This window comes from Salmo salar, chromosome ssa03 (assembly GCF_905237065.1).
Source record: "Salmo salar chromosome ssa03, Ssal_v3.1, whole genome shotgun sequence".
NCBI classification, from domain to species: domain Eukaryota; kingdom Metazoa; phylum Chordata; class Actinopteri; order Salmoniformes; family Salmonidae; genus Salmo; species Salmo salar.
In genome coordinates this window covers 55,810,507-55,833,987 of record NC_059444.1, presented here as the reverse complement: position 1 = coordinate 55,833,987, position 23,481 = coordinate 55,810,507, and the positions used below count along the sequence as shown (strand labels likewise).

The window sequence follows — 23,481 nt, the reverse complement described above, 5'->3', positions numbered from 1 at the left end:
TTGTACAGATGAACGTGGTACCTTCAGGCATTTGGAAATTGTTCCTAAAGATGAACCAGACTTGTGAAGGTCTACTATTTCTTTCTGAGGTCTTGGCTGATTTCTTCTGATTTTCCCATGATGTCAAGCAAAGTGGCACTGAGTTTGAAGGTAGGCCTTGAAATACATCCACAGGTACACCTCCAATTGACTCAAATGATGACAATTAGCCTATCAGAAGCTTCTGAAGTCGTTACATAATTTTCTGGAATTTTCCAAGCTGTTTAAAAGGCACAGTCAACATAGTGTATGTAAACGTCTGACCCACTGGAATTGTGATACAGTGAATTATAAGTGAAATAATCTGTCTGTAAACAATTGTTGAAAAAATTACTTGTGTCATGCACAAAGTAGATGTCCTAACTGCCTTGCCAAAACTATAGTTTGTTAACAAGAAATTTGTGGAGTGGTTGAAAAACGAGTTTTAATGACTCCAACCTAAGTGTATGTAAACTTCCGACTTCAACTGTATGTTTAAAAAAGATTTTCACACCTATTTATTTGACCATGTCAATACATAGTGTTTTACAATGTCTTTTATCGTAAATGTTGTAGAGTCAAACTGATGGCAGTTGGGGAAAAAAGTAAATAGTGTGAAGAGTTTCAAAGTTGATAAAAAGTAATGCCATTGTTGATTAGATGCTTCTTTCATTAGTCTATTTTCTATTAAACCATATAGTCTATCCACTAGAAACTCATGGACATTATGGACACCGATATACAAAATGAATAATATGAACACATAATATACACGTTACTCAAGTATAAATGAGCAAAGTTACCTCAGATTGCCATAGATGACCTGCTAATTACCCAAATTACAGAAGATTCCATTAACTTTGGTAAATTACCCAGTAGTTTTCAACCCTACTCTTAGGTTTGTTTATGAAAATGTATTGATCTATCGTGATTGATTCTCACTGCACAGTTACACTGAGGGAGTATGATCTATAATGTGGGTGGAGAGACCCTCACCAGACGGAAGGAGCGAAGCACGGACAGACTCGGGATGTCGGCCAGCAACAGCTCCATCAGGCGGATTGCCACAATGATGCTGTCGAAGATGTTCCCCCCGACCTGGAAGTAGTAGTACGGATCCATGGCGATGAGCTTTAGCACCATCTCTGCTGTGAAGATTCCTGTGAAGACCTGTACAAGAGATGAGAGAGGGGGGCCTAGTGAATTCTATTAAACTGTGCCATGTGTAGATATGTAGATTCTCATGGTTTCTGCTTGCACTGTAAACCTGCATTTTTAACATGATCATTTTGAGAGCGAGATTTCTAAGGTACTCGTATCATGGCAAGAGAAGAGGTAAAGTGGAAGAGCATCATTAAGGAAGGTAACTCACCAAGTTCCCCACACTCAGCATTTCTTCAAACTGTATTGTCATGGGGTAGTGCTCCATAGCCATGAATATGATGTTGAGTACAGTGCAGATGGTGATGAACAAGTCCATGAATGGGTCCATCACTATGAAGTACATCCACTTCTTGAAAGTCACCCAGGGCACACAGCAGTTCCATTTCAGGAAGACGTCTGAACAATTGTACCAGCAAGGCGGACAAGGCCTCAGTTCCTCCTCCAAATCTGTTGGAATGAGGGTAAAGGAGGAGGGTGTTAACATCAGAGTACATTGTGAGTTTTAGTTATTTTGTACATGACCCTGCACGATAAGGATGTTTTTTATGGGTTCATGATTTGTTTTCAACCTTTTATTTATTGTTTGCAGCACCTAAAGTTCAAAAGTATTACTAAAGTCTATGTAGGTCTTGAAAAGTATTACTTGTCTTGAGCACCTAAAGTTTAAACGTGTAAGGCTGTGGGTTGTAGGTCTTATAGCTGAAGCAGCTGAAACAATGCATCATCGCTGCATTCGATGGGAAACTTTGATGATGAAACTGCATAACTCATAAAAGGATATAAAAGAAGCCCTTGCTCTAACACAGTAGCCAATTAAAACACAGGTATGGGTGGATATCGCAATAAAAGTCCTACACATCATATTCCAGTCCCACACATGGATTCCTTAGGACATTTCATTTCTCGTATACAGATCCATTGCGATTTGTGACAGTTACCGTCCATGGCATCTTGGCTGTAGACACTGTGCGTCTTCTTCTGAAGGCCTGCTATTTCCAGCTGGTCCTTACTCCCCTTGGGTCCACTGGCCCTCTTCAACACAACAGCAGACAGCAGAACAAAGAGAAACAAGACAAATATCACCAGACGCATAGAAACACACAAAAATATATGTTTTGTTTAACCCACTTATTTTCTCCACAATTTCAATCTTGTCTCATCGCTGCAACTCCCCATGGGCTCGGGAGGCAACGGTCAAGTCATGCGTCCTCTGAAACATGACGCGCCAAACCGCACTTCTTAACACTCGACCGCTTAACCTGGAAGTCAGCCACACCAATGTGTCGGAGGAAAGACTGTTTACCTGATGACTGAGATCAGCCTGCAGTCGCCCAGCTTGCCACAAGGAGTCACTAGCGCGCAATGAGCCAAGTAAAGCCCCCTGGCCGAACCCTCCCCTAACCCAGACGACACTGGGTCGCCCTATGGGACACCGGATCATGGCCAGTTGTGATACAGCCCGGTATCGAACCCAGGTTTGTAGTGATGCCTCTAGCACTGCGATGCAGTGCCTTAGAGCGCTGCGCCACTCGGGAGGCCAGCAACCCCCTTTTTCAGAGCCAAACCGAGCCTAACCAAACCAAGCTGTACTGAGTTGGTTATGCATTCATTGGTTATGCATTCATCGTAGTTGCTGAAACTATTCTGAAAAGGAATAAACAGTATGAATAAACAATATCCGAGCCAGGCCAGTTTGTTTCAGGTTGGCACATTAGTGTGAAAAAGGTCATAACATCAAGAGCACAGCAACCCATCTGAGCCATGCGGCTCACCTCCTGGTCTGCCAGGACCTTATCGGCGTTGGCTCTGACCACGATGCCTCCATTGGAGTCCTTTAAAGCCTCGCCGTCCTTATCAAGGCTGGAGGACATACACACCTCATCATCAGCAACCTCTTGATCTGCCTTTTCATCTCTCTCTTTCTTAGATGTTCTACTGGACGGTGAAGTCTGACTGCCAGCAATTACAATGTGTTCATGGTGTTCATGATGCCTCTCAGTCAAATAATCAGTCAATCATTGACCAGAATCAAGCAAACTAAGGACGAGAAGGGCCAACATGAGAAGTAATCTGCAAATTAACACTTAGAATGATTACTAGGTATTTTTTGGATGTATTTATCCAGTTCGTCAGACATTTTAATCTAGAGTTGAATCGACTAACTAAATCTTACTCTTTCAACCATCATCTGATCAAAGAGAGCAAATAATTGTTTGTTGATTGGATTTATATATAGGGCCTTTCTTCCTGGATGCGCTAAGCGCTTCACATACATAGTAAGTTGATCACACCTCTTTGACCTCCGCTTCTCTCCTTTCCTTCAGCTGCACCATGATCATGGCATACTCCTCCTCCTTCTCCTTGGCCTCGGCCATGGTGGCCTCGTTCTGCTCAGCATACACTATGGCCACCACAGCTAGGATCAGGTTGATCAGGTAGAACGAGCACAGGAAGATCACCACCACAAAGAAAATCATGTTGGATTTCCCTGCTGAGCGAAGAGTCTATGGGTAAGAGGGGGAAAAGGGCCAGTTAACTCACCAGTAAACCGAGTGAGTACCCTTTCTGTATCAATATCCCTGATGACACAATAGATTGCAATCTCTCAAATTCAAACCTGGTCTACCGGCTGATGTTACAGATGTAGATTTCAGGAAATATCAGCAACAAATACATCTCTATGTCGTTGTCATCGAAGCACATGATATATACGCACCAGATGGAGTAGATTTTCCCAGAAGTCCTGTGTCATGAGCCGAATTAGGGCAAGGTAGGCCCATCCAAAACTGTCGTAGCTTGTGTATCCATAGTTGGGATTCCTTCCGGCCTTCATACACATGTATCCTTCAGGACATTTTCTGTCAAAATGCCAATGAAGTGGCACAACAAATTGAATGGGACTTATGGTCTTCAGCATTCAAAGACATGTTTTTGAACTATGTAGAAATTCTTTGCACCATATAATGCATTCTCAACAGAGAAAAGGTAAGATTATATGCTCAACTCTGATATCCCAAAAAACCTACCCAGCATCAGAAGAGTTTCCACAAAGAACAGCGTCTAACATTCCAGGAAGGAAGTAATGGTTCGCTGGAGGAAAACAGAGAAGGGACCTCCATTAGAGAGCGCATCAAGTTGATATACACTGCATTCGAAGATATTCAGCCTCTTTCACTTTTTCCACATTTTATTACTTTACAGCCTTATTCTAAAATGCATTAAATAGTGTTTTTCCCTCATCAATCTACACGCACTACCCCATAATGACAAAGCAAAACAGGTTTTTATTTTTTTTGGCTAATTTATAAAAATAATTTAACATAAATATGACATTTACATAAGTATTCAGACACTTTACTTTATTGAAGCCCCTTTAGCAGCAATTACAGCCTTGAGTCTACTTGGGTATGACTCTACAAGCTTGGCACACCTGTATTTGGGGAGTTTCTCCCATCCTTCTCTACAGATCTGCATCACATCCGGCCATGATTGGGAGTCCCCTAGGGCGGCGCACAAATGGCCCAGCATCGTCCGGGTTTGGCCATCATTGCAAATAAGAATTTGTTCTTAACTGGGTTGCCTAGTTAAATAAATAAATACAATTAAAAAAGAAAGATCCTCTCAAGCTCTGTCAGGTTGGATGGGGAGCTGCACATCTATTTTCAGATCTCGCCAGAGATGTTTGATCTTGTGTCATGGGCGTCGTAAGGATTGGACCAAGGTGCAGCGGGAATGTGAATGCTCATATTCTTTATTAAATTAGAAGAAAAACAAAACAAAACACTTAATACAAAAAACAACGACGAGAAACAGTCCTGTAAGGAACACACTACGCAAGGAACAACTACCCACAAAAACCCATGAAAAAACACCCCTATTAAATAGGACCTTCAATTAGAGGCAACGAGGAACAGCTGCTTCCAATTGAAGGTCAACCCAATAAACTACACATAGAAATAGAAAGACTAGAACGAACATAGAAATATACTAACAGAACATTAACCACAAACCCCGAAACACACAAAACAAACACCCCCTGCCACGTCCTGACCAAACTACAATAACAAATAACTGGTCAGGACGTGACATCTTGTTCAAGTCCGGGCTCTGGCTGGGCCACTCATGGACATTCAGAGACTTGTCCCAAACCCACTCCTGCGTTGTCTTAGCTGTGTGCTTAGGGTCATTGTCCTGTTGGAAGGTGAACCTTCGCCACAGTCTGGGGTTCTGAGCACTCTGGAGCAGGTTTTCATTAAGGATCTCTCCGTACTTTGCTCAGTTCATCTTTGCCTCAATCCTGACTAGTCTTCCAGTCCCTGCCGCTGATAAACACCCCCCACAACATGATGCTGCCACCTCCATGCTTCATCTTAGGGGCGGTGCCAGGTGTGACGCTTGGCATTTAGGCCAAAGGGTTTAATCTTGGTTTCATCAGACCAGAAAACCTTGTTTCTCATGGTCTGAGAGTCTTTAGGTGCCCTTTGGCAAACTCCAAGCGGGCTGTCATGTGCCTTCTACTGAGGAGTGGTTTCTGTCTGGCCACTCTACCATAATAGCCTGATTGGTGGAGTGCTGCAGAGATGGGAGAACCTTCAAGAAAGATAACCATCTCCACAGGGGAACTCTGGAGCTCTGTGTGAGTGATCATCGAATTCTTGATCACCTCCCTGACCAGGGCCCTTCTCCCCTGATTGCTCAGTTTGGCCGGGCGGCCAGCTCTAGGAAGTGTCTTGGTGATTCCAAACTTCTTCCATTTAAGAATGATGGAGGCCACTGTTCTTGGGGACCTTTAATGCTACAGAAATGTTTTGGTACCCTTCCCCAGATCTGTGCCTCGATACAATCCTGTCTCGGAGCTCTAAGGACAATTCTTTCGACCTCATTGCTTGGTTTTTGCTCTGACATGCATGCACTGTGAACTATGGAACCTTACATAGACAGGTGAGTGCCTTTCCAAATCACGTTCAATCAATTGAATTTGCCACAGGTGGACTCCAATCAAGTACAAACATCTCAAGGATGATCAATGGAAACAGGATTCACCTGAGCTCAATTTCAAGTCTCATAGCAAAGGGTCTGAATACTTATGTAAATAAGGTATTTCTGTTTTTTCCAAGAATTTCAAGAAACCTGTTTTTGCTTTGTCATTATGGGGTATTGTGTGTAGATTTCTGAGGTATTTGTATTTATTTATTTAATACATTTTAGAATAAGGCTGTAACGTAACAAAATGTAGAAAAAGTCAAGGGGTCTGAATACTTTCCGAAGGCACTGTACTTATATAAATGTATGTTTTTTACATATTTATATAGTTATTATATACAGTAATATCATATAGTACTGTGACAAAATCCCAACTAATATATAGTTAACCTTTCTGGCGAAGGCGTTCCGCTAGTGACCCACCTCGACAACATCCGGTGAAATTGCAGAGCGCCAAATTCAAAATACAGAAATAGTCATAATAAACATTCATAAAAATACAAGTGTTATACATCGGCTTAAAGATTAACTTCTTGTTAATACAGCCGCTTTGTCAGATTTCAAAAAGACTTTACAGCGAAAGCTTTCCATGCGATTATCTGAGGACAGCGCCCCGCTTACAAAAACATACAAACATTTTCCAACCAAGTACAGGAGTCACAAAAGTCAGAAATGGCGATAAAATTAAATCACTTACCTTTGAAGATCTTCATCTGGTTGCAGTCACAAGAGTCCCAGCTACACAATAAATGTTTGTTTTGTTCGATAAAGTCCCTCTGTATATACCAAAAACTCTGTTTTGTTGGTGCGTTTTGTTCAGTAATCCACTGGCTCAAAGGCGGTCAAAACATGCAGAAGAGTACATCCTACTAGGACCGGTAAAGTTCGTTGAAACATGTCAAACGATGTTTATAATTAATCCTTAGGCTGTCAATTGTCTAAATAATCGATAATATTTTAACAGGACAATAGCGTATTCAATAGAAAGGAAAAACAACGAAGGGCGCACACTCGGTCACGCGCGCAAACCAACACTGCATGATTCTACAGTCCACTGATAGGTCTCATTCTTCTTCATTTTTCAGAAAACAAGCCTGAAACAATGTCTAAAGACTTGACATCTAGTGGAAGCCATAAGAACTGCAATCTGGGTCCTAACCCATTAGATACTCTATAGGCATTCAATTGAAAACTACCCACATCAAAAAAATCCCACTTCCTGGATGGATTTTCCTCAGGTGTTTGCCAGCCCTATCAGTTCTGTTATACTCACAGACATTATTTTAACAGTTTTGGAAACCTTAGTGTTTTCTATCCAAATCTACCAAATTATATTTATATCCTAGCTTCTGGGCCTGAGTAACAGGCAGTTTACTTTGGGCATGCTTCTCATCCAGACGTCAAAATACTGCCCCCAAGCCATAAGAAGTTGGTTCAGTAAGTCATTATCAATTCCCTGAATCAATGTACCATCAAAAGCCTGTCAGTACCTTAATCATTGATGTATGCATTGAAGTCCCACGTGCTGTTGCCACCTTATGTGTCATTATAGCCCATAGCTTTACTGAAGCATGCATTTTTTATATTTCTTATTCAAATGTGTATACTTCTTATAGAAATGTATATACTTGTCATGACTGTCCTGATCAGGTCAGGTTACAGGAGACCACAACCCTACAGATTATCTCTCACCCCCAACAGAGGAGGAGAGATCTAGGGGTCTGAAGATGTGGGGGTTTTATGACCCCTCACGCCCATGATAAATCTTAGACCACAGACGAAATTCCTTTGCCCTCACTATGGAAAACTGGCCTCAGAACATTAAACATGCAATAAAGGGACTTTGGAACAATGGTTTCCGTCAGCCACAATGGTGGTCATGACGATAGATGGAATATGAAAATGTATGTAATTTTTGTTTTGTTATTAAAGGTTAACAGATGACGTTATTACGAAAACATTGTACCTTTAAGAGTTTTCCCAGTATATGCCTGATGTTTATACATTGTACGTTGTGTGGAAAATGTCCAAATCAAAGAGAATGTTTTGGTAAAGATGAAATGTTAAGTTAGTTGTCTAAAATTGGATTTGAGTAAAATATAGGCCTTGCCCCTTAACTTGGTACGCCCAGAGAATTGCCCTAATGGTGGTTACGCCCACTTCTGACCCGAAGGTATAAGACAGGGGACTGAAGAATGAACTGGAGACTAAAGTGACCCCAGGCTGCAGCCAAGGTCTAACAAAGTCAACGAACCCAAAAACGCAACACAAGGTTGAAGACAAAGAAATCTTTTTCTACCCAAGCTACGGATGAGTAGCTGTGTCTAAGCGGGTAAATTCAAGCCGAACCACCTAGCCTCCACTCTTCATCGAATCGTGGTATCTACGTTGTTTCATTCCTACGCTGTGAGATCTGAGCTACAGAGCTGTCTGTCCTCAGACGACACTATCAGAGAAAGGGGGAGAAATCAGACCACTAAGCCAAAAGGGACACTGACATCGTGAGGACAACCAGAGAGTTGCGTCGGAGAAGTGCGTCCTTGAGAAGCCTAAACGAACCACGCGGAGCTTCCCATCTGAGACCTCCAACACGTAATTACATCATTTTATTCTGACCCATAAGAGCGGCAGTTCGGGGCAAGGCCAGGGTTAAAATAAGCATAGCTGACAAATGCACCCAAATGTATATTTCTCTCGTGTACTTTCCTTTTTTCTCTCTCTTTTAAATCCCCATTTTGAGTAACACGCGCCATAGTGTGTTGGCCCGTTATACTAAGTCCTAATCAATAGCCTAGACTGTGTTTTGTGTATCTTTTATCATCATTTTAGCTTGCTAGTAAATAAATAATCAACTAAGATTGGTGTGGTACAAAGTCATTGGTGGGACCCGGGTCCGTGCAGATTCCCGGATTATGCGACGTTCAGAAATGAGACTGTAGAGGAAATTGATTAATTAGCGACTGTTTTAAAATCTATATTCTGATATTCTTTGAGTTCATTTGGGAAATAGAAACTCAATTAAACTAATTTTGCCATGGTGCCCCAGGTTAATGAGTTAATAATTGCTTGATTCATTGCTTGATTCATTTAATCACGCAATTATAAACCGTTAATCATTCGATGAGCAACAGTCGTCACATTAACTAATATAACGTCACGACATACTTATACAGATGTATATACTTATTCAAAACTATCATACTGTAAGTGCCATGATAAATTCCCAATTAATATAATGGTTAATTAGGCCATTATCAACTGTCCTTCCACAAATCAATGTGCCATCAAAAGCCTGTCAATACCATTATCGTTGATGTATGCCTTGAAGTCCCACGTGCTGTTGCCGGTGTTTGTGCCATTGTAGTCCATAACGTCATTAAAACCATTAGCCATAGGGATATTGTCCATGTCGGTGGAGCTGAAATTCCATTCCCCAGGGTGCCAGCGAACACACTTCTGCTTCAGGGTTCCCATGAACATTTGCAGGCCGATCATAGCGAACACAGCCAGGCAGAACACTGTTAGGATCATCACATCAGCCAGCTTCTTCACTGACATGATCAGAGTGCCCACAACGGTTTTCAGACCTTAAAATAAATACAAATAAACATTAAAATAATCTGTGACCTGTAAACTATTTGTTGAATAATGAATAACACGATGTTGAGAATATTTGAGTGTGCTTGATATCCTTGTTCTCTGTATGTTGTAATGAACAACCTTTTTTTTATTGTGTACCTTGCAGGGCATTGTGCTTATAATATAATAACAGATGCCATTTACCAGATACTTTTATCCAAGGTGACTTACAGTAGAGTGCTGAAAATACAAACCAAAACAACCCTAGGTTTGCTTGCACCGCACACTTACCATCTGAGCTACACAGGACTCAAAGCAGGTGTTCAAAAGCAGGTGGTGCAGTAAACAAACACACCCCAGTGGGATTTGGACCTTCTTATGTGACACGTACCGGGAATTACAGTGATTATTTTAAGGGCTCGGAGTACACGGAAAACCCTGAAGACAGACACGGAGCCCAGGTCAACAAACTCTGTGAGGTACCTGCCGAGCACAAAACATAACAACACAACCACACATTAGAATAGAGGAGTTGACATTTGATGCGTCAGTTGAACAAAAATCTGTTCAGTTTCATGGACTTTTAATCTACACTTAATTCAATACCATTGGCTCAGTTGTTATTCTAACATGCGAGGATCAGAGGGTTGCTATGGTAAAATATATGGTTTAGCGGAGGATATATTTAGCTCAGGGCAACTATCGACTTCTAGAGCCAAATGGCAGTGTTATTTGTAAACCGACTGCAGAAGGCAGGAGTGTGACTGGACCAGGAAGACACCATATATGGAGATTTAGTTATGAAGTGGCATATGTCATGATGTGGACGTGACTCACACGCAAAAGTTTCAATGTTTGAAGAAGGATGACACTTACAAAAATACATTTGAAAGGAACTAGATCACATTAGGTTCCACAGAAACAATCTGTTTCATATTTTGATAGTAGGATCCTTAACCCACTTATATGGACAGCCTACCAGGAACAGTGGGTTAACTGCCTTGTTCACGGGCAGAACAACCGATTTTTACCTTTTCAGCGTGGGTATTGGATCCAGCAGCCTTTCGGTTACTGGCCCAACACTCTAACCGCTAGGCTACCTGCCGTACATGACTGAAACTAGCCGGATAAACTTTATGGTGTTACTTTTCATCGGGGCTCCAAGGCCATATGCAGTACAGTATCTGCCCCTCATATACAGTACTGTGTCTGCCCCTCATAAGTCATAGTGCAGCGATTTGGAGCACCACAGACCTTTAGTCACTTGGTACTGGGACAAAGAAAGCCGGGGAAGGAGGTGAACAAATAGAAATAGACCCGGAGTGTGGTGGGTGACCGACCTTTGCAAGTGGACAAATATTTTCATTCAATGGGGCTCCATGATAAAGCGAGGCAAGTTGTGTAGAAGGGCATTATGGAGAGAGAAAGAGGGATGGAGAGATACATTTTATATTTTAGTCATTTAGCAGATGGTCTTACCCAGAGCGATTTACAATTAGTACTCCTTAGCCAAACAAAATAAAACATAGCTGCTTAAAAGAAAAGGAAATACATGCAAGCTTTGCTCTGTTTACTAAAGACTAGTCAATCTGAGTCAGAGTTCACACTTTTAGCAAACTTCTGACCTTGGATGAGACACAGGGCAGGGAACATGCCCACAATAATGACAGGGAAGTGTCATGATTGCAGAGAGTTCCATTTCAATCCAGTCAATTCAGGAAATGGATTGACATTCCATTCATGAATTAAACGTTTCCCAATATTTCAACATTGGTGAATAGTGAATTTCAACTCACTTCCTGAATTGACTGAGTTGAAATAGGACTCGACCTAAGGTGAGTGTACAGGTGTGAGGATCGGAGGCAGAGGGGACAAGTTCTTTCTAGGTGGTTTTCACCAGGTAAAGTTGTATTCTAGGTGGATTTGACCAGGTGGACGTGGATGAGGAAGTAATCATCATATTTGATGTAGTAGACAGAGGGTTTAGAGCGAGAGTACATGGGGTGCTGGGGCCTGGGGGGAGGAGAGGTAAGGAGCAGACACAGCCAGGGTCAAACTCATTAAGCCATTGGAGATGTCCTTTGACCTTCCTGACCATTGACCTTACTCCTTCACTCATGCACCCAGACACACAAAGAAACACACGAATACACACACTCTCTAACACCTGTCCCTGTGTCTAATATTACTGGGTTGACAACTGACAGCAATCCCTCTCCCAATACTCACGTCATGCTGATCAACATGAAATCCAGCCAGTTCCATGGATCTCGAAAGTATGTGAAATCTCCAAAACAGAAGCCACTGGACAACACTTTAATTGTTGCCTCAAAGGTATAGATACCAGTGAAAACATATCTGCAATACAAAAAGAGGGGGAGAGAGAGAAGCTTTATTAAATAGCTTTAGGTGAAACTTTGTAGTGGTCAAAATCACTCTCAATAATGTTATGACCAATCTTTTAAATAATGACAAAAATCACAGATATTTATTTTAACATTTACTATTTTTTTTAAGTGCCCCCACCCCAAAATGTAAGTGTTGACTTGAAAATACATGGGAAGCTGATGCAGGCAATATAGTTTTCACAAAGCATTAATAATCTCCTACGTCGGTTTGAAACTTACTCAACAGTTTTACTCCATGCCGGTGGGTCACTCATCGTCATAAATGCACAGTTGAACATGACTGTCAACATGATGAACATGCTAAACAATGTACCCACATTAAGGAAATAACATGGAGTTACAATGGTATTCAAATCTAATTCTAGGGACCAATTTAATTAGTCCCTTTGTTTAAGAACATGTTATTTTATTTATATCTTCTGATTCACATGAATATAGTAATCAGTAGTTGCTAATAGGCGACATACTTGATAATAAAAATCTTTAATAATAATAAAATCACATGAAACAAATCATGACCATTTTCCATGTGGATCGAACGGCGGCTTCTGATAAGAGTAGGGGGAGAGGTATGTTTCCTCATCAACAATTCACGGTGTACCGAAATTGAAAATATCTCGAGCTCCTGTTCACCCGACCTGGACTTTATGATGCTAAAACTCATTTTAATTAGATCAATTAGGTATGTTGCAACTGTTGCCAAATAATGACATTACCATATATGGCTAAGGATGTGTGAGTAGGGTGACTCGCCTAGCGGGTCTCAAACCCACCAGCGCCAATGACGAACACGCTAGCCACTGTCCCAATAAGGGATATCTCTAGGGAATGTCCAGAAGAAACCCTAAACCCTCCTCTCTAGGCACTTATGTAGATCAGAAAGAACTTAATATGCGTAAGCAATAGGGTGAACGCACTTTGAAGTAAATCTCAGCTCTGTTAAAAGTACACTCAAGAAAAACGTTCATAGATCATAGTGATTCAGGAGTATCCTTAAAACAGGTTAATATGCCCCACCAACATCAGACAACTAAGCCCTTAGTTTTTCTTTATTTTGGCTATTTTCTACATTGTAGAATTATGGTGAAGACTTCAAAACTATGAAATAACACATATGGAATCATGTGGTAAACAAAAAAGTGTTAAACAAATCAAAATATATTTTATATTTGAGATTCTTCAAATAGCCACCCTTTGCCTCGATGACAGCTTTGCACACTCTTGGCATTCTCTCAACCAGCTTCATGAGTTAGTCACCTGGAATGCATTTAAATGAACAGGTGTTTGTGTAATTTCTTTCATTGTGTTGTGACAAGGTTGGGGGGGGGGTATACAGAAGATAGCCCTATTTGGTAAAAGACCATGTCCTTATTATGGCAAGAACAGCTCAAATAAGCAAAGAGAAATGACAGTCCATCATTTCTTTAAGACATGAAGGTCAGTCAATCCGGAACATGCAAAGTGCAATCGCAAAAACCATCAAGTGCTATGATGAAACTGGCTCTCATCAGGTCCGCCACAGGAATGGAAGACCCAGAGTTACCTCTGCTGCAGAGGATAAGTTCATTAGAGTTTCCAGCCTCAGAAATTGCAGCCCAAATAAACGCTTCACAGAGTTCAAGTAACAGACACATCTCAACATCAACTGTTCAGAGGAGACTGTGTGAATCAGGCCTTCATGGTCGAATTGCTGCAAAGAAACCACTACTAAAGGACACCAATGGAGTCCAAATTTGAGATTTTTGGATCCAACTGCCGTGATTTTGTGAGACACGGTGTGGGTGAACGGATAATCTCTGCCTGTGTATTTCCCACCGTAAAGCAATTCAAGGCTCCCACAGCCTCCTGCGGCGATACGTCATCCCATCTGGTTTGGCATTAGTGGGACTATCACCCTGGAGGTGTTATGGTGTTGGGGTGCTTTGCTGGTGACACTGTCTGTGATTTATTTAGAATTCAAAGCTGGTACAGCCTCCTGCAGCTATACGCCATCCCATCTGGTTTGGAATTAGTGGGACTTTTGTTTTTCAACAAGACAATGACCCAACACACCTCCAGGCTGTGTAAGGGCTTTTTTACCAAGAAGGAGAGTGATGGAGTGCTGCATCAGATGACGTGGCATCCACAATCCCCTGACCTCAACCAAATTGAGATAGTTTGGGATGAGTTATTTTTATTTAACTAGGCAAGTCAGTTAAGAATAAATTCTTGTTCACAATGACAGCCTACTGGGGAACAGTGGGTTAACTGCCTTGTTCAGGAGCATTACAACAGATTTTTACCTTGTCAACTCGGGGATTCAACCCAGCAACCTTTCAGTTATTGACCCAACACTCTAACCACTAGGCTACCTAACACCCCAAGTGAAGGAGTGAAGGAAAAGCAGCCAACAAGTGCTCAGCATATGTGGGAACTCCTTCAAGACTGTTGGAAAAGCATTCCAGGTGAAGCTGGTTGAAAGAATGCCAGGCGTGTGCAAAGCTGTCATCAAGGCAAAAGGTGGCTTTTTGAAGAATCTGAAATATAAGATATATTTTGATTTGTTTAACACATTTTTGGTTACTACATGATTCCATACGTGTTATTACATAGTTTCTATGTCTTCACTATTATTCTAAATGTAGAAAAAAGAAAAAACAAATCAAGAAAAACCCTTGAATGAGTAGGTTTTCTAAAACTTTTGACAGGTAGTGTAAATCAAATCAATGATGAAAGAATAGTCAAATTAACTGATAACTGACACAGACATGGTGGCGTAGCAGAAAGAGCTGAATGCCGTGAACCATGAGGTTGTGAGTTCAAATTCAAGGTCAGGTGACATGTTGAATCATAATTACTGTATACACTGAGTGTACAAGACATTAAGGACACTTGCTCTTTCCCTAACCTAGACTATCCAGGTGAAAGCTATGATCACATAGATGTCACTAGTTAAATCCACTTCAATCAGTGTAGATTAAGGGGAGGAGACAGGTTAAAGAAGGATTTTTAAGCCTTGACAATTGCGATGTGGATTGTGTATGTGTGCCATTCAGAGAGTGAATTGACAAGACAAAAGATTTAAGTGACTTTGAACAGGGTCCCAGGCACACCAGTTTGTGTCAAGAACTGCAATGCTGCTGGGTTTTTCATGCTCAACAGTTTCCTGTGTGTATCAAGGATGGTCCACCACCCAATGGACATCCAGCCAACTTGACACTGGGACAACTGTGGGAAGCATGGAGTTAACATGGGCCAGCATCCATGTTGAACGCATCGGACACCTTGTAGAGTTCATGACCCAATGAATTGAGGCTATTCTGAGGGCAAAAGGGGGGGTGCATTCACATGAAACGTGTCTAGAACATTAATATTGTTTATACCATGGCATTGTTCAGTTCTCCTTTCTGATTGGCTTGAATGACATTCTAGAGCATACATTATTTCCCTTTAAAGCACTGTATATTTGCACGGTAGAATTCAATGGCTATATGTCATTCTTACATGTTCTATGTTTGAGCTGCTTTTGAAAGCAAAAGTCGAATTGAAAACAATATTGGTACTGTTGAATTCGATTTTCATAATAGCAAGCTAGGATTGATTGATTGTTTGGTTAGCTAAACTAGCAAGTCTGTTTGTTTGGTTACCAATAAACAACTATAGCTATCTGGTAAACTTGCTAGCTACCTCAGTGAATGTTGAACACATTTCTACCAGCAAATGAACACATTTCTCGTGGCAAAGGTGTTCAATTATAGCCATGGTATAAAATGGATAATCAACTCGGGGCTCTATGCGTTCTCTGGAAAATAATGCAACTCCGTGGAAGGTATTTCCACGTCGTTCTTTATTTTCCATAGAACGCATAGCCCCTCGTTGATTATCCCTTACATATTCTAAGAACATGGCAACCATGTTCTGAGTATGTTTCATGGGACATTGATAGAAAATTCTCCTAACCCTCAGAAAACTGGACATGAATGTTCTTGCAACATCCCATAGAACACATCTAAAACATTAACGTTAAATATTCTGTAACCACATTTTTGATAAGCTCTGTTTGACATTAAGTGAGTGTTCTCCTAACTTTACCACCAAAAGATGGTAAAAAGGTTCTCAGAAGGTTTTTGCTAACATAAATTAAATGTTCCCTTAACCAACGGAAAACTGGACACTCAAACATTAGGGGCGGGTAACATTACAAAAACGTTGTCTCTCCATAGAATTGTTAGCTGGGATGTATATAAAAACATCTGTGATGCGTATAAAGCCATCCCCCTTCCCCACTTCGGCCAATCAGATCACGTCTCTCTGTTCCTACTCCTTGACATATAAGCAGCAACTCAAGAGGGAGACACCAACACAGAGAATAGTGAGGCGCTGGACAGAGGAGGCATATTCAATGCTGCAGGACTGTTTTGAGAATGCTGATTGGAATATGTTCAAAGATTCATCCACTCAGGACTCATCCATTGACGAATATACAACGTCAGTCACAAGCTTCATTAGGAAATGTGTTGATGATGTTGTACCCACAATAACAATCCGGAAATACCCAAACCAAAACCCTGGATGAACGGAGATATCCCTACCATGCTGAGTGCCCGTACTGCAGCATTCAATGTTAGCAGAACAAACCCAGATGACTCGGTGGCTTGCGACACGTACAAGGCAAGAAGGTACGAGCTCTGCAAATCCATTAGGGAAGCAAATAGACAAGACAAAATTGAATTGATGTTCGACAACTCAGACTCGTCAAGCAGGTGTCAAGGACTAGACTATCATGGACTACAAAGTCAAATCCAGCTGTGTGGTGCCCACCGAAGCCTCCATCCCAGTTGAGCTTAACACATTCTATGCTCGCTTCGAGGCAGACAATACGGATCCATCCAGGAAGAGTCTAGCTGCTCTGGACAACCAGGTGCTTTCGCTCTCCGAGGCTGATGTGAGGAAAACTTTCAAAAGTGTGAATACTCTGGCCCAGATCCCTGGCCGCATCCTCAGAGTGTGTACTGACCAGCTGACGGGTGTCTTCTCTGACATCTTCAACATGTCTCTGTCCCAGGCTGTAGTCCCCACCTGCTTCAAGGAGGCTACCATACGTCCCAGCGCCCAAGAAAAACAAGGTGACATGCTCAAATGACTATCGCCCCATCACACTCAAGTGCTACGAGAGGCTGGTCATGGCCCACATCAAGTCCAGCACACTAGACCCACTCCAATTTGCCTACCACTCCAGCAGATCCACAGAAGATGCCATTTCCATTGCTATTCACACAGCTGTAACACATTGGAACAACAGGAACACCTATGTGAAGATGGTGTTCAACACCTATTGTTCCCTCCAAGCTTGACGCCAAGCTCAGAGCTCTGGGTCTGGACACCACTCTCTGCAACTGGATGCTGGACTTCCCAACGGGCAGACCACAGGCTGTGAGGATTGGCAACAGCCCCTCCTCCACACTGACTCTTAACACAGGGGCCCCCCAGGGGTGTGTCCTCAGCCCTCTACAGTACTACCTGTTCACCCACGACTGTGTGGCTTTGCACAACACCAATTTGCAATGCCACCCGGGTCCTCTTCAAATACTACTGCTGCACCATCGAGAGCATCCTGACCGGTTGCATCACAGCCTGATACAGGAATTGCTCCATCCATGAGTGCAAGGCCCGACAGCGATTAGTGAAGATGGCCTAGTGCTCCCACCCATCCAGGACATCTACTTGAAACGGTAATGAGGAAGGCCAGCAGCATCATCAAGGACCCCGCACATCCCAGCCACGAGCTGTTCACTCCCTTACTGTCGGGCACATGGTATCGGAGCATGAGGTCTGATACCAACAGGCTCAGAGACAGTTTCTATCTACAGGCCATAAGACTGCTGAACACTTGAACTGGACTGACCACCTGCTCTGATTCTCCGCACCTTAGCACACATGCACACACACACTATACTAGCACACTTCTTGGACTCTGAACATGCAGCAGGATGCTAAGTTATATTTATTTATCATGTTGATCAGTGAGATACTTGTATTGAAAAGATATGAATGCATGACAATTTTGATGGATCCTCTCCTGAGAATACTGAAGGGAGTCAGAATGTAGCAGGCAGGCTCAGCATTGAATCTGAAGATTGTATTCCCTTTGGTGATGACAATAAAGGTCTGAAAAACAAGAAGATTAGGGAAGAAGTATTTGAAGTCCAATATTATCTTTACTTTAATTGAATGTATTAATGTTTGTCTCAAGGATGTTAGCAAAATAGAGTTTGCATGAATCATGTATCACGATACATCAGTTATTGTTGTAATGAGGGCATATACCCTCTGAATAATAACAATATAATAATACTATTTGGAATGTGTAAGTCTGTCAAAATACACATCTAATTTGAGCTTATTGTAAAGGAAATTACTTTGTAATAATGTCTGGTTCTGTGGACACTCAGTCCTCTGGCTATTAAGGGACAGGGGCTGCAGTGCTCACTTTGTGTGATTTGTAGAAAGGATCCAGTTCCTCCAGGGGCGTGTTGAACAGCTCACATGGTGGGTCTCCATAGATGAACGGCAGGGTCTTGCCGGCCTCCAGGTCGACGGCTGGCTTTGCCACCTCCGAAGAAGGTAAAAAAAATATATGATTACTAACACTTTACCATTTCTTACTAGCATTGATTTTGCGGATAGCAGCTATTTTAAAAGAACGTTTTATTTGCAATGGCTTGACTGTGATATGTGGTAATTTTAACTACCTTATTTGAATCCACTGATTGTAAAGTCACTCTGGAATCTGGGTAAGTGTCCGCTAAATGACTAAAATGTTAAATGTACCTCAATGTTCAGGGTCTTTTGTCTCTCCTGCTCCTTTGCTTCCTCGGCCATCCGCCTATCAATCTCCACCAGCGAGTCAAGGGTGAAGTGGCGGAACACTTCGGTGCCTGGGGGAGGGAGCAAGGCGACCATCTTGGCATTCTGCTGGGTGAGAGATGCAACCACACTGGGGTCTCTCAGCAGTGGGCTGTGAGTTGGTGGGATGGATCAGGAAGATGAAAAGATTTAGACACGAAAATGGAAGTTTAAAAAATACATCTTTAAAATGCATTATTTAAAACAACATGTTTTGGCATATTGTTTCATAAGGGAATTTCATGGAGAGGGACAATTACACAGAGAAATGATTGGGTGAGGACACTGTGCAGCAGCTTCAGCTGAAATGTGAACTCAGACATGTGGGTCCTTTTCTGTGTTTTGAGCAGCCATGCCTTCATCTGCACTTTGTACAACAATCCGTAGCCCTGCAGCCACTTTACAGAATCCTCTTCCCCTTTTGTCAATGGAAAATCCTTTCCAATGACAAAAGGACTTCTAAATAATACTATTTTGACCATACCAAGGCACTGTGGCTGGGGACACAACGTCACCGCCAAAGTCTAAGGGTAGACCTAAAAAGTTCTAGCCCCTTGGGTGCTGCCATATAATTACATTAGAAGTGCCCATCCAAGAATGCTCAAGCTCATTGGCCACGGATAAAATGACTTCAAATAACGTTATATGTACAGTAGCTAGGGCTGCAAAGGGTCGGAAACTTTCCGGTAATTTTCCATGGGATGTTAAGCCCGGGAATTTGGGGAATTTTGCTTAAATTCATAAAAAAAAAGTTTGCATATAACAGTGAACCTTTTTGTAGGGAAATTCTAGGTATTGTTGCTATCCCCAATTCAATATAATTGCATCCCTCTTCATGCACAGTGCATTTTTCCATCACATGTGCAGTGCACTCTTCCATCACATGTACAGCTGATTCTCAAGATCTTGCACACTAATGAGATGCTATTTAGCCCACGCTAGTATACTGTCTGAGCCAAGGACTACATGCTTTCTGGTAAGTTTTGATTACAATACTGGGTTGGGTGAATATTTTTTATATGACATACATTATTTTTTGTTAACTAGTAAATAGTAGCCTACAACAAAGTGTGTTTAAATCATTATCAACTTGTTCATAATTTCTTCTAGTTAGTTTTTGCTACCATGTGGGCTTTAGCTCGCTTGAGCCTGCTAACTGAGGAGTGTTAATTCAACTGTTTCCATGCATGTTTCATTTTAAAACATATCTTACAAAGGAGTTGTTTAATCTAACTGCATAACTACTTATCTGTACATAGAATTGTATTTATTTTCTCATCTTTACGGGAACATGCCATATGTGATGTGTGGAGACATTTCACTGCAGCTACAGGGAGCTCCCCTTTCAGTACACGGAGAACACTGTAAGAACGGCCCATGTTCGGAATTCTGTCACTGTACATTTCAAAAGTGCTAAACAAATACTTATATTGACTATGTCCATCCTAGCTCGCTCATTAATGTCTTAATCGAAATTACGGATTGCCTCTTATCCGCTTGTCATCCCCTTATGCCATAGTTTGTACATCTCAATTGTCAGTAGAAACTACATTTGGTTAAGCAAGTCAGCCATATCAGCTTTGCTTTTATAAATGGCAGTAAATGAGGCTGAATGAACTGTTTCGCTGCCAGACAAGGCTCCGCTGATCGCCAAGTGTAGCAGTGTTAAGATGTTGGGACTGCTGTTAGGACAGCTTTATGTAGACCCTAATAGTTTGTGGGCACAGTTTGTCACTGTTATAGTGATGTTTTGTGTTGTGTTGTGTAGTGGCTTTGCTGGCATGCATCACAGTTTAATTAATTATTTTGCCCCACCAAGATTTACATGCTAAAATCGGCACTGATGCACGCACACACACACAGACGTCACCCTGGGTTACTGAACAACAAATTAAAAAAAACCAATAAGCTATGTTCCAGTTGATAATACAAGGAAATACACATTTGTATTATATAATTTCTCAAAACTTCCGGTTGTAATAGTTGTAAAATAATGTGTTAAAGATAAATATTGACAAAATCCTGTATAAAATCATCACAATAGTATCTATGTAGATAAAATGTTACTTAGCACAACAAAACCTGTCCACTCTGGCTGAAACAATGAAACTCATTCCCTCTTGCATACAACCACCAATGTGGTCCGTTCAATTTAGGATATTATGAGCAATTGAATTATGTTCCATTTTATTTAAATTATTTTCTGAGCGTACCAACCATGTTGATAATTGAGCACTGACTACCATCACATCTTTAAGGACAAACAGAGAACTTCTAACTCACAACTTAACAGTGAGAATGTGAACCCCAATCACCACCCTCCTGAAATGTGTATATCCACTTACAGTAGATGAGGACATATTTTCAGGTCCTTAGCTTTCTTCCTTCGAAAGGTCCTGTGCCTCTCCCAGGCTTCCAGCAGTGTTATCTTTCGGGTCGGCATGACTACAGAGTCCTCCGCTATCCTTTTACAGTACGGTTGTGCCTTTCTTTACACATAGAGCAGTTCTGAAGGAACTCATTTGCTGGCAGTCCCTTTTAAACTGCTGGATTAAGACAAAAGTTCCACCTCCAGCCTCATGCAGGGTCGAAACAAAGTTCCCATTTTTCTTGTTGCATGTCCGCTCCTATAGTCCAAGTTCTCTACCCGTTTTACCCATGGATGGGTCATAGCAAGGACAACAAGGACATTGTTCTACTGAATGGAGCCACTTCATGATGGATTGTTCTTAGAGAAATTAAGGCCAGTGGATCACTGGGATACATTCAAGTCACTGAGCAGACACAGTCTAGAATGTAAATAGTGAATTGTTGCAGAAAGCTTCCTATATTATGGCTAGTTAAGTTGTCTTTAATGTTTATTACTACAATTACTATTACTGTTAATTGCAGCTGCAAGACTTATTTGACATGGCAACAAAATGTGTATGAAATCTCAGTATTATCTAGTTCAAGGATAACTACATGTTCACGACCGCAGCACTTCGAGATGACCGTATGAAACCTAATTACAGAGCTGTCAGACTGTCCCATATTGCCCACAACTCGAGGACAGGGATTTTGTCCTTAGATGGACTGTCCCTAATACTCCCTATCGACAAGGATGTGATTTTATCCACACGAGGGCTGTGCTCAGTGTAAAAGCCTGCCTCGCGCCAGGCTCAGCTTTGCATCACAGGAGGATTCGAGATCGGAATTGCAACACTATTGGACATGAGGGATTGCCTCGCTGAGTGAAGTCAGACAGCTAATTATTTGATGCAGTTTGCATAGCTATAATGGCTGAGGATGTACTTGTTCTACAACATTTTTCTAATATTTGTTTTTATGTAAAAAAAATAAAAAATAATGTATAACCTTCAGACTACAGACTGATCATTTGATTATCTCCCCAAAATCTATTTACCAGTAAGCGTGTTATGAAGATAGCAATTGTGTGAGGTTAAATCCAAAGCCCCAAGTCTTTGCAGAAAAACCTCAGTAATAAGATTCTGTCCCTCTGCAACAGAACATCAATAGTGTCCTTTCTTTAGCGGTCTCTTTGCTGTAGCTTTCTGGGATAGATCCAAGCATTCCTTAATCCCCCAATGCCACTGGCCAAGTTCCTGACTCATTATGAATGCATGGACAGAGGAAAACAAATCCAGAAATATTGAGAGGCCTGAGACTTCCCAAAATTGACTGGACATGGCCTAATCAGTAAACCATTCAGAACATTCCTTATTCTACTCAGCATGCTACTAGAAAGGGGAAGACTTGTTATCGAACACATTGTTATTGTTAGTTAAGAATTAAAATGGGCTTCCTTTACAGGAATAGGGCATGCCTTTTAAATAGCAGAAAACAAATAATTCAGTCAACATTAATTCCGGCTTCAGACTGTGGTGACATCGTTTATATGAAACCATTAGACGCAGTTTATCATGGCGCACTAAGCTTTATTATGGGTTCAGTACACATCACCTCGTTCTGTATCAGAAAGTCTGGCCCTCTCTTATGTCTCGTAGATAAATGGACTGTTCTATTTTTGTTTATAAAGCCCTCTTGTGCAAACTTCTGCCATACCTGACTTCATTGTTAAATTACAGACATACGAGTCACCAGACCCGATCACAGGGATGGTTAACTCTGGAGATTCCTTCGGTCTTCACTGAGTTAGGTACAGTAGATCTGTGTTTAGTTTTTTTGCATCTTACTTGTGTAATGATCTCCAGAAGTCTCTAAAGTTTGATGTTTTGGTGCCTTTAGTGGCACGTCCTGATCTGTTTCACCTGTCCTTGTGATTGTCTCCACCCCATCCGCTTATTTTCCCCAGTGTATTTATCCCTGTGTTTCCTGTCTCTCTGTGCCAGTTCGTCTTGTCTTGTCAAGTCAACCAGCGTGTTTTTCCCATGCGCCTGGTTTTTCTTATCTCTTTTGCTAGTCCTCCCGGTTTTGACCCTTG

The 23,481-nt window shown here is 41.6% G+C and overlaps 1 protein-coding gene across 1 annotated transcript in view; it reads right to left on the bottom strand.

Moving 5' to 3' along the window:
- Nucleotides 1-21,680, bottom strand: part of LOC106600868 (sodium channel protein type 4 subunit alpha B) — a 39,284-nt gene extending 17,604 nt beyond the window's left edge. Inside the window, 14 exon segments of the mRNA XM_014192599.2 lie at nt 1,015-1,188; nt 1,391-1,629; nt 2,121-2,214; nt 3,474-3,686; nt 3,899-4,040; nt 4,209-4,272; nt 9,468-9,752; nt 10,136-10,227; nt 11,974-12,102; nt 12,372-12,461; nt 18,181-18,299; nt 18,622-18,744; nt 18,963-19,149; nt 21,383-21,680. Of these exon segments, the coding sequence (XP_014048074.1) occupies nt 1,015-1,188; nt 1,391-1,629; nt 2,121-2,214; nt 3,474-3,686; nt 3,899-4,040; nt 4,209-4,272; nt 9,468-9,752; nt 10,136-10,227; nt 11,974-12,102; nt 12,372-12,461; nt 18,181-18,299; nt 18,622-18,744; nt 18,963-19,149; nt 21,383-21,480 (2,049 nt within the window). The 5' untranslated portion in view covers nt 21,481-21,680.
- Between the last annotated feature and the right edge of the window lie 1,801 nt (nt 21,681-23,481).